Source organism: Hylobates moloch, unplaced genomic scaffold (assembly GCF_009828535.3).
Source record: "Hylobates moloch isolate HMO894 unplaced genomic scaffold, HMol_V3 SCAFFOLD_14, whole genome shotgun sequence".
In the NCBI taxonomy this organism is placed as follows: domain Eukaryota; kingdom Metazoa; phylum Chordata; class Mammalia; order Primates; family Hylobatidae; genus Hylobates; species Hylobates moloch.
Window position 1 is genome coordinate 7732933 of NW_026652289.1, and position 12374 is coordinate 7745306.

Genomic DNA, 12374 nt, shown 5'->3' on the forward strand with positions numbered 1-12374 from the left:
GGAGGCCAGGACATCTGCTGCCCCTATCTTTTGTTTGCCAGGGTTTTCCATCGTGCCAGAATTTTCTCATGAATAAAATTCCTGGAATTTTATTGAAAACAATGAATCCATGTGTCAGAGATTCACAGATGAGACACATTCCAGATGTGTAGCACGCTATATTTTTAGCCTTTGTGTGTTTTGAAAGGGCCAAGCATAAAACTGCCGATTTTTCACGGAGCTCCTTCTGAAGAGGAGAGAGGTGGTGCACCATCCCTCCCCTGGTGTTCAGAGAAGGACCTGCCAATAGAAAAAAAGTGCAAGCAACTCTGCTACTCCTTGAGCTCGGCCTTTGTGTTTCTCAAGCCTTGAATCACCCGAGTTTCAACCTGGGCTTGTAAGTTTCAAAAATCACCAGGACAGAATGACGGTGTGAACTTCTTAGCCAGACTGCCATAGAAACACTTCCTCATAGAAGTTTATGAAAAATTCAACAATTTTTAGGGAAAGTTAACATAACAAGCATTATGGATTCCACATCCTGGAAGAAAAGACTTTTCTTCAGAAGTTTGAGGGCTATCAACTGTGTCTTGTGCTATTCTAGGTAAAAAAAAAAAAAAAGAAAGAAAGAAAAAGGACATTATAAGACCATGGTATATTTATTCATTTATTGTCTTGTTATGTAGAGAATACCAACAGCACGCTGGGGAGTGTACCAGGATTCATTCCTTCCTGCACAAAGCTTTGATTTAATTAATATTAAACAAACTAATGTAGAATTTGAACGGAAAACCCACAAAAGAACTGGACCAGGGACCAAAAAGGCTAAATCAAAGGGACAGATGTGCTCTTGAAGTAAAAGATGCTAGATCTCCCTTCCCCTCTGTTAGGTAGATACATGGTTTGAAAATCCAGTACTTACAAAAAATAAGTGATAATTTGCACACGAGAGACTGTGATTTTCCTTGCATCTGGCTTGTTAGAATAATATGACTAGAATGGATAATTCTGATGGTTCACATGTGGAGGTTTGGAGTCAGTCACATCACCCTTCTATCATATGATAATTTAAATACAATATTAAGATTTCTGAAACCTGTTACACACACTAGCTTATTTGGCCCATTTAACTTTTCCTGGGAGACTGCTGCTTGGCAGCTGGTTGCCATCAGCACCACCTTTATAGTTGAAGAAATTGAGAGTCAAAAAAGGATAATGCAGCACTTGTTGAAGTGAGCAGGCACCCAGCTCACCTGGGGAAGTTGTTACAAAGCAGATTCTGACTCAGCAGGGCTAGAGACTTGGAATCTGCATTTCTGGCAAGCTCTCAGCTCACACCTGGAGCAGGGGAGGGTTAAAGGATTTACCCAGGTGATTCCCAGAGCAAGGGCAGAGCCCAGCTTGAAACTCACATCTTCCATCTTTAGATCCCTATCCGCAGCTCCTGTGCTCTACCAGATGGCCTCCTACCCATTGGTGCAGCTTCATGTTCATCCTCCACTGAGTGATAAAAAAAAAAGGAAAGAAAAAGTTCTTTTTATCTCAAATGAATTATTTAAAACTAGATAAAAAATAAGGAAAAGGGTTTTGATGAACATTCGTGAGTAACGTGTGACAGTGATTAGAGAAACAAAAACAAGTATTGAGTGTCAAGAGTAGAAACAGCCCTCTTAGAAGGATCTAAAGGAATAGTGAGTACATTTTTTGCACCCATTCCAATGTAAAACATACAAACAGGAGGTTTCCACAGATGTTTTTATACTTTTTTCTCATCTCCAAAGAAGGAAAGAAGCCTACTGGGAAGAAAAAGTGATTCTTCTTCTTTTTTTTTTTTTTTTTTTGATGAAGTTTTTCTCTTGTTGCCCAGGCTGGAGTGCCATGGCGCGACCTCAGCTCACTGCAGCCTCCCCGTCCCGGGTTCAAGCAATTCTCTTGCCTCGGCCTCCTAAGTAGCTGAGATTGCAGGCGCACACCACCATACCCAGCTAACTTTTTGTATTTTTAGTAGAGACAGGCTTTCATCATGTTGGCCAGCCTGCTCTCCAACTCCTGACCTCAGGTGATCCACCCGCCTCGGCCTGCCAAAATGCTGGGATTACTGGAGTGAGCCACTGCACCCAGCCAAAAACGCGATTCTTTAAAGAAGAAAATAAGAAGCTATTAACATCACAGGCACGTTGTTTCTTAAACAGTTAAATGACATTTGCCAGGGCAAAGAGTCCCAGTTCATTGTCCTTTCAAATGCATTCGAGGTTTATTCTGCATGGCACTGAGAAAACAAAGAGTTGTTTTAAAATGATGTTGGTTGAAACTCTGGATCTCCCAAGGCTCATTTAAATCGAGTTTTCATTACGTGGACATAACTATTCTTTCCTTAACATTTTTCTACCGTGCTCCAATCTTTCACAATATTTCTAGAGTTTCTGCTTTCCAGATTGAATGCTCCCTCCTTCTTTTGCAAACGTTCATTTTCCAGTAAGTCTTATTTTGTTCATAGGTTGCTTAGCTATAGAATTCCCTATTTAAGCCTATGTGGATTGAAGGAGAAACTCTGCAGTAATGCGTTCTTTGGTAGGATGACTGCAGACGTGTTGCCAATGGCAATTATTTTCCAAACTCCCTGGAACTGCTGGCCATTGGCTACAAAATCCATTCATCTCACAAAAACACGTCTCTTCATTTGGATGTAATAGAAGTTTGTGGATCCCATTTATAGCATTATGATGGGGCTCTAATATCACCTGATGACTTAGTTCTAGGGCTAATATGAACACCAACAAGCATTTGAGGTTAAGAAATTATCTTATTTCTAGGAGCAGACATACAGAGGAGCCAGCCCTGAAAATGCTTATATTTTAATAAAGGCAAGGCCAGGGGAGAAGTATGTGGGCAAAGAGAATTGCTGGCACCAGCCAGGCCTTCTTAGAGCCATGAGAAAGTCTGTGAGTCCAGAGCAGGGAAAATCGGCTGAAGGATATGGAGGGGATGGATCCCCAGCTAAGTCTGTTCTGAAGGGATGTGCTGAGCATAGGGTAAAGTACCTTCTAGGATGAGAGAGGAAAGAGCAGAGGTGAAATGGGAAGAAGCCAGGTTCTCTGTATCTTTTAGGTAACATTTGCCCTAGTGGATATGATTAAAGATAAAGAATGTCTGAAAGTCCTCTAAAGCGTTCTATTAATAAAGATACTAAGGATAAAGATTTTCATCTCTCCTTATTATCTTAGTATGTATTTAGTAATATGTATACATATGTATGATATTTTTGTATATACATTATGTATTGTATATCTGCATGTATTTGTATAGGTATCTATTTGCATATATGCATACACTTATATATGTATTTGTGTATATGCATGTACGTATCTGTATATATGTGTGTGTATGTATATATGTATTTGTGTATGTATGTGCATGCACGCACACATGTATATGTGTACATATGTAAGCATGTGTATGTGTTTGTATATATGTATGTGCAAATGTATCTGGACACTAGTTCTGGGTCTCATTTCTTAGCACTGGACTAGTGTTGTGAGTGGTGAAATTATTTGAGACTGAAGTGATACCATATTGGAGAAATACTCTCTTTAGATGGACTTCATCTGCCTACATACATTTTTCCTTTGAGGTTAATCCAAGATTTTTTTTATATTTTTGAAGGACTAAAATCGCAATGTGTTAAATTAGAAAAACGTGAACACAAAGCTAGATGCTGCATTTAATATACAATGTTAATGCTTCCTTCTCTGAAGAATTAAGAAAAAAAGAAACTCGTATCAAGAAGGGGCAAAAATGATCATACCCAGCTTGGTGAAGCTTCTTTCACTTACCACGGTTCGCTTTTTTGTGTGTTGTAAATAAAAGACACACTGGTCAGATGAAGATTCTTGTTTAATGAGATACTGGTGGCATCAGAATTGCAAAAGTGCACATGTTTAGAATAAAAACTCCTGAAGGACTGGCATATCTTTGTCGGGCTTATGGTGGGACAGCAGAGCTTTCTCTAAGTGCATTGTCTATTTTGTTTGTGTTATTTTTTCCTCCTCCAAATACAGTTAGATACTAGACCTTTTAGAAGCATCTACTGCATGTGTGCTACCTTAAAGAGAAACTATAAACAATAGAGCCTGCGACAGCCTAATAGATAGATTTCCAATATCCTTAGGTCTGCAGACATCCATTAAAGGCCACCAAAGTGGCATAGGCTCCAGCATATTTATAAATGGTACTCCTACCTGTCCTAGTTTTCCTGCATAGTACTCGTTAAGAGAAGGCAGGCATCCACCTGCAGTGAACGCATCCCAACACCTGGCTATGTCTTTGTGTCTGAATAATCTGATTAATCAAAGAAAAGAACAGGGTTGTTGATTTAAGCCATTGCAAAAGAAATGATTCACTGTATGCAGGGCCCATTGCTACACATCCCCTAGGCTCATAGAAGAGCATGGTATACCTAGAGAAGTCTTTACTTGTTCCCAACACTCTCCGTTTACCATCCAGATCCTTTATTCCATCCCAGATCCAGGGATTCTGGACACTTATCCCTTAATCCTTCTTCTGTCTCTTCCCTCTACCAGCCTCTCTCTCTCTGTCTCTCTCTAGGTGATTCCATCTCTCATGGCAAGAGCAGGCATCAAAACACTCCACCGTGTGACTTTTCTCAATCCAACTTCTTCCTTCCAGTAACACCCAGGTAGTGGCCAAGGTACAGCCCTGGGGAATGATTCCATTCAGAGACACAAACCCTGTTTCTACCTCATCCTCACTGTTGATGTTACTTCTCTAATCGCACTTTCTGATGGGTGGGCAAGAATCACAGCTGACCTTATAGGACAATTGTAAGGATTAAATGATCATTTTTCATAAAATGTAAGATGTCATTGGATATAAAATGTCCCATTATTTTATCTGCCATCAGAGAAGAAGAAATGGTGCCTCATACCTAGGATAGGCCATTCATTTTCATATTTCAGAGCTGATAAAATGTGAAAAGTGGTGTATCTTATAATCAACAAAATAGAATTTAAGGGGATATTTCATGCAAAGTGCTTAACAAGGTAACCTGGTTTATTTGGTGGATGATCTATTTATGAAAGTGGTTAAAAGATACCATATACATGGCAGTATAGGGAGTTAAGTGATATACCAAATTCTGCGTGGTTATATGTGAGAGAAATTTAAGGAAGGGTTTTTTAGGATTGTAATGGGATTAAAACTGACAGAAAAAGTAGGCTATTGATTTAAGATGATGTTGACTTCCTACATAAATGATCTCCACACTGTATTGTGATAGCAGCAAGGACTTCTTTAAGATTTTTTATTTTTTATTTTATTTTATTTTTTTGAGATGGAGCCTCACTCTGTCACCCTGGCTGGAGTGCAGTGGCATGATCTTGGCTCACTGCAACCTCCACTTCCCGGGTTCAAGCAATTCTCCTGCCTCACCCTCCTGAGTAGCTGGGACTACAGGCACCCACCACCACGCCTGGCTATTTTTTTTTTCTTTTTTCTTTTTGTATTTTTGTGTGGTCTTGCGTGACCCACCCACCTTGGCCTCTCAAAGTGCTTGGTTTACAGGGGTGAGCCACCATGCCCGAACCAAGATTTTTTTAAGCATGATCATGATCATAAAATTCTTGTTCCACTTAGTTGTTCCATTTGTTTTTCATAATTATCAAATAATTATGGCATATAAGACTTGAAAACATTGAAGATGGATTTGATATTCTAATTCTCTGGAGGTCTAGTTCTGGCCATCTTCCTTATTTTTGAAAACCATGAAAGGACCATGGATGCCTTTGCTTTACTCCAGATGTGAAATTCAGCTGACCATTCTTAAAGATTTTCTCAGTTTCAACACTTTACCACTCCCAAATTTCCAAAAGAGTTTAAGTATGATGGATTCTCTGTATTAACAATGTAATATTTTTATGAGCTATAAGGATCACAAATTAGAATCAATTTTGGGCCCTTATTTTCTAATACTTTGGTTGAGAAATATGCAACCAACATACTTTGCAAAGTATTCATCTGTTATAGAAGGGCATCAGGATTCCTGAAATATGTTACTGAAAATGTCAGTATGCATTCAACTTTGTTAGTTTTCTTTTTTAGTGTTTTAATGTAAGTATTTTGGATCCTTTTTTGGACTCTAGTTACCTGAAAATAGATGCATATTTTAGAGTTATAATATGAAATATAACCTGGTGGGACCTCCCTTCATTTCTGGAACTGTTATCCCATGACCAAAATCCAAAGGAATGGTCCTCATATGTTATTGGTATATTCTGTATTGAAATGAAATAATCAACACTGTAGTACTAACACAGCAGTACCTTTTGTTTGGGGGTAGTTTGCTTAGAATTATGTGTTTCTCATAAGTTATTTAAAAATGAGCTTGGTAGCCTGCCATTTGCCTGATGGGAATATCCCAACTTTCCTGGAGCTACAGAAAAAAAACACCCCACACATTGGCAAACACCAATCTAAAGTTCAGGTCTTTTTATAGTAACATAGAAGCAGGCATATGAAATTATTATGCCACATATCTGCCAGATTTTGACATTTAAAATATTCTCTGTTGTAAAGCTCTGAAGCGTATCCCAAGCCTTGTGGCTGGCCAGAGTCTCTGCAATAACAATCTATACATGCTAACTAAGGCAGCTGCCTAACCCCGCCGGCAGGTAGGCAGGCAGGTAAGTAGGTAGGTGAGATCTCCTAGCTATAAAGAGGAGGAGCCAGGCTGCAGGGAAGGAGAGACATGTCAGTCAAGGCCAGGAAGTCTCTCCTAGAGCTGGAGTTAAAGAACTCATGTGGTCCTGGTTAGCAGCCTGTGTTCAGCACTCTTTTTCCTGTTTTAATCCTACTGGGCTAGATCCTCTCTCCCCTTTGAAGTCACAGGGCTGCCAGGCAGGGAGAGTCTTATGCAGCAGCCTGTGTCCATTCAAGCTTTAACCAAAGGGATGATGAAACCTGCCAACAGCCAAGTCAAGTGGGAGGACAAAGATGTGGCAGGGCTGTGCCTTCTGAAGCTGGTTTGCTTCTGAAGAACAGCACTTAATTTTAGTGACCGCTCTTGTGGGAGTGGGTCTGTGAAAACCCCTCAGCTTCTTCTTACTCCCCAATGGTGTGTGTGAGAGAGATTTTCTTTATTCATTTGTTTCCTTTTCCTGAGCTGTACTTCATCCTAGGTGTTCAGCAGCCTTTGTTGAGTGAGAATCATTTTGGGGCATAGTTTGGGTTGCTCTTTCTTTTCAAAATGTGGACTGTATTTCACCCCTTTTGAAATGTTTATCCTGAAGCTTCCTTATTTTCAGAATTTTTCCCTTCTAATGAACAAAAGCAACTGAGGGGTTGCTTTCAAAATTCTGAATTATATTCCCTTTCTCATTTTTGTGCAATATTAACTGTGAGAAGAATTTTAAGATGCAAAAAAAGGAGGTGTGCCTCCCCTATCTCTAGCATTTCTAAGGGTTTTTTCCTTCCTAAATCGATCTCAATTAACTTTGATTTCTTTCTTTAGAAAACCATGTGCTGAAATAATGCTTTGCCAGATGTGAGAATGGATTCCTTCCCCTACAAACACACTCACGCTTCATTTTAGTTCTAATATTTTGGTCTTTTTTTTATTATTCACACTTACACTACATTTCTGTGGCTATTGGCTTTGTTTGCAGAAGTATCTTACTTTATCTTGGAGAGATACTAATACTTTAAAGTTATTGCTTGTTTGTTGTTGCAGCCATTTGCTTTTTAGTTTGTAATTTTAAATTTAGCCTGTTTCTTATATATATAACGTGTTTTCGCCAGTTTCTGATATAAATCACACATTTGTTCATGTTTCTCATCATGGGTGAGCCAAAGCTAACATTACATAGTGTGTTATTCCCCTGTGAGTCTTGGTCGAGGCTCAGGCCCAGGAAGGAGAGAGGCAGCAGCCATCAGCTCTGTTTCCTGTTCTGAGCCTGTAAAACACACTACCCAGTGCCACCATGGGAAGGGAGTATCTGTTTTGCAAAAATGTTTTAAGAAGGTCTAATTTTTGTCTTAATTAGCATGACTACATGAAGTCTATGGTGCCGATTTTACTTTGAAACCCACGTCTATGTGTTTAGACTCCTTGTTTTGGCGACTCAATTGTGACTGGAAGAGAAAGCCATGAATTTCAGGTTCCCTAACATCTAGGACGCCGTTTCTGTACTGTCAACTTCTGTGTCACTGCCTCGTATTATTTTTGATTGTTGATGAGTTTGATTTTGCTGTCTATTCAAGATGATTTTTTTCCCTTGTGCCTGATTCTGGTTCTCTGTCTGGCATAACTGACTCTTTGGTACATTTTGCATTACTGTTTGAACACCAGGCTTAGTCTTTCCCAGGGTGTCAGGGCTGTAATTCTACAGATTCTAATAGAGTCCAGGATGGGGGCTTTTGCTTTAGCACAGACACCTGACCACTACTTTGAGAGACAGAGGTTCGAGTTTGTTTTGATTCTTCCTCCTTGCTGATTCTCAGTGCAGTGTGTCTGGCAAAGAAGTTTGTGCACTTGGGAAGCTAAGGAAAAAACTTGGTCCTGGGTCAGGTGGAGGATCGAGCGACAGCAGATGTGGGGTTGGGGGTGATTGTTTCCTAAAAATTCTGATCCTTCTGGGTGGGGAAGGAGCTCTCCATCTCAGAAGGGCTGCTTCTAGGGTGCAATTACTGATGGGAAGCACCCTTATTTATGTAAACGTCATCTCAAAGAAGGGGAAGAGGGTGCTAATTTAAACACATGTCCCAAATGAAAAAAATGTCACAAAGGGCATCATAGGGCTGTGGGGGCAAGGAGAAGGCAGATGGTAATACACAAGTCATTCCCGTCACTAATCCCCTGGTTGATCATGGCCAGCTCATTCAAGATTAGCTCTAGACCTTTCTGGGCCTCAGATTTCTCATTTGGAGATGAGAAGTTTGGACTGGAAGGGTCTGCACAGCCCACACTCCCCTGCTTCCCCTGCTCTGGCTCCAAAGTGCTTTTCTTTTTTTTTTTTTTTTTTAATAAAAATGTGTGGCCCAACTAGCCTTTGCTTCTCACTAGTTGATGTTAATACTGAGGATGCCAAAGGACTAATATAAAAAGGAGCATTCATATGGATTTTTTTTGTCTAAGAACCAAAATTGGTTTGTATCACAGCAGCTCTGTGTCGTTGCAGCACAAGGCATCATTTAAGTTGTTGAAATTTCCCAAACTTGCCGTTGCTCATTGGCTGTAGAATATAAACATAGCCATTGGCTAACCACTTGTTTGACTTAAAACCACGAAAAATGATTGATCCAACAATGACAAATTGCTATTTCTTCTCACCAAATCATGCAAAAGAGCAAAGATATTCATCGAAAGTAAGGGGAGAAAAGAACTTGTCAGTGATCCACATATTTTAAACATCCTGGTGTTTGGAAGCATCTGGATACTTCACAGCTTTTTTTTTTTTTTGGTTCATTTATCATCCAGATGCTCACCATCATGGAAGCACCACTCAAAACTCTACTTCAGCTAATAACTTAGAGTGGAAACGTTTGTATCTTTGGTTGGTTGCCCTTTGGTGCTCCATTGATCCCTCTGTCTTCCTCTAAGTCCCTCTTCTGCAAAATCCCCGGGAATGTGGTAATTTTGCCAGATGCTTAGGTGTTGGCCTTCAGATTTCTTTTTTTTTAATCTTCATGACCGCTCTGTACCCTGTCTGCTTGAATTATAGATTGCATTTGTCAAATAGTGACACATGCAATTGGGTGTCTTCTAAGACCTTTGAAATTCAACTTCCTTAAGTTGAGATTAAAGTGGATATTCTGCTGCCCTGCCGCAGTCAAGCCTGGGATGCTTCGAGACCTGCATAAAAGTTTTTCTAGGCTGGCATTTCTAACTCTTACTGTCCGGAGGAAAGAAAAACAAGCACCTTTTTCTTCTGAAAGGTAGAAATGGAGACCATAAAAACTATCTAAAATGTGGTCCCAGTTAGAAAACTGGGACCTTTCTAGGACTCTGAAATCAACAACTTTTTGAAACGTGACTGTCTGCTGGAGTGTCTTGAATTATGTGTTTCTTTGGGCATTCAGGAAGCCTTATCAGTTGTGAGCGAGGACCAGTCATTGTTTGAGTGTGCCTACGGAACGCCACACCTGGCTAAGACGGAGATGACCGCGTCCTCCTCCGGTGACTATGGACAGACTTCCAAGATGAGCCCACGCGTCCCTCAGCAGGATTGGCTGTCTCAACCCCCAGCCAGGGTCACCATCAAAATGGAATGTAACCCTAGCCAGGTGAATGGCTCAAGGTAAGGAGACTTCCACCCCTTTCTCTCCCCGACCTCACATTTTCCTATCCTTTAGAAAGGCAAAGTGGAAGTCAGTCATGCTTCTCTAAAGATTGACTTAGAAAGCAAGGCCACTGTGCCTGTAGTCCCAGCTACTTGGGAGCCTGAGGCAGGAGAATCACTTGAATCGAGGAGGCTGAGGTTGCAGTGAGCCGGGATCATGCCACTGCACTCCAGCCTGGGTGACAGAGAAAGACTCTGGCTAACAAAAAAAAAAAGAAGAAAGAAAGAAAGGCCATTGAATAGTGACATGGGGCAGCGCTGGGAAAATGTGTTCTCCAGTGGTTTGTGTAGAGGATGGAGTCTGTAAAATCAGTAGTATATTTACCAAGAACTGTCTTTGAAGATGTGTTCAATTCTATTTCCCAGGCATGAGGGCTCTGTGGGAGCGGAGCCTTGCCCACATATGGCAGAATTCATCTGAAGTTTGATTGCCTGGAAAATAATGCCGTCTTATGTTTTCACAAAGGGAGAGTGTCAGCTAGTGGCCGGGCGGTGCGGCGTATGTCCAAGCCATTTGAATTTCCTAGTGGATCTGCATTGTCTGCCCTCCACCCTCACCCCACCCTCTGATCCCTGCGGTCCTCTTCTCTTAATGCCTGCTGTTTGTTTTTTCTCCTCTTAGCTTACACGTAAAGCCCTCTCCGGTGTCTCCCATAATTATTAGCTTCCCTGAGTTTGTCATGAATATACGACTGTCACGTAAAATGTATTACCAAATGCAGAACTGTCCCTGGCCCTCAAAAAGCGTTGAATTATGTGTAGTTTTGAAAAGTAAAATTAATTTCAATTATGATCTAATACCCCATATATATTCAGGAAAAAGAATATCAAATCTTAGGATAAAGAACAGATTATTTCTTTGAAATGTTGTATAATCTACCATCCGGTCATAAGAACAGCTCACATTTTCGGATACTTTACTGTGTACAAGGCCCTTTTATATCCAATAGCCCCTCAGTCCTCCAAGCAGCCCCTCATGGAGTATACTTGACCCCATTTGATGGGTGAAGAAACCTACGATCAGGCATTTCCATTCCGACCCCAAATCACCACTTAAATGGAATCAGAATTTGGATTTAAACCAGGAGGGTTTGACTCCACACCCTGAGCATTTTCCACTCTGTTGAAGCTGTAATGGGGCCTTTTTGTTACATATATGTTTTAATGCTAAAAAGGTTTATTATAAGTGTCATAGTTTATAAGTCTGGAAACGGTTGCGTCAATTCCTAGTGTGGTGTTAATGAAGGTGCCAAGTCACAGTGTCCTAGAGGGAATGTCAGCAGCAAGGCTGGACGTGCCAGATGGGGAGATGGGAGATGCCAGAACACTCCTCCACTCCGAGAAGTCAGTTCGCGTCTGTGCATCTAGCTTCTTGAAAGGGCACTGGCTCTGATGCTAAATATTGCCACCGCACTGGTCCTTTAAGTGGAACTCGAGGCAGGCCCGTCTTGAATCTCATCAAGAGATTCATTCCTGGAGTTACGGAAGGACCTGGGTAGAAAATGCAATGATGGGTCCAGGACACCAAAGTTGTGGGAAATTAATGATTACATGTAAATATTTTTTACCCACAAATCCTATACATTTGATACAATGTTTCTGTTGATCATTAACTGTATGTATTTCTGAAACACAGAAGAATGCAGGGTAATCATGTTCTAAAGAATGCAGCAGTGTTTATGCAGAAGATCAGTTGGTGGAACACAGCCTGGAAACACTGAATGGATTCTGTTTTGGGTGGGGTCATATGATCCCATATACGCCAGCGTGATCACGGCGGAGACACTAAGACCGGGACACATTTCTAAAGCTTTTCTTCTGCAGAGGCTAATTTCTACCTATGAGCAATTCACCTGCAGGGAGGAGGGGGATGTTGGAAAGCGGGGAGAGAGGAAGGAAACATCTCAGACAAAGGGGCACTGAGATGATTTCCCATGGACAACAGGCAGAGTGAGCCATGTCCTGGCCCTTGTTTGAGAGTCTGGCCTGGGGCCAGTCTGGATTCAGCAAGCATCCGAAGGGAGACTGAGTGAGGAGGTGAGA

General features: G+C 41.0%; 1 protein-coding gene across 8 annotated transcripts in view; it reads left to right on the forward strand.

The window, feature by feature from the left end:
* Positions 1–12374, forward strand: part of ERG (ETS transcription factor ERG) — a 297697-nt gene that overhangs the window by 208236 nt on the left and 77087 nt on the right. For all 8 annotated transcript variants that reach the window (XM_032174500.1, XM_058427799.1, XM_058427798.1 and 5 more), the window contains one exon: positions 10072–10289. In XM_032174500.1, the coding sequence (XP_032030391.1) occupies positions 10072–10289 (218 nt within the window). The remainder of the gene's footprint in view (positions 1–10071; positions 10290–12374) is intronic.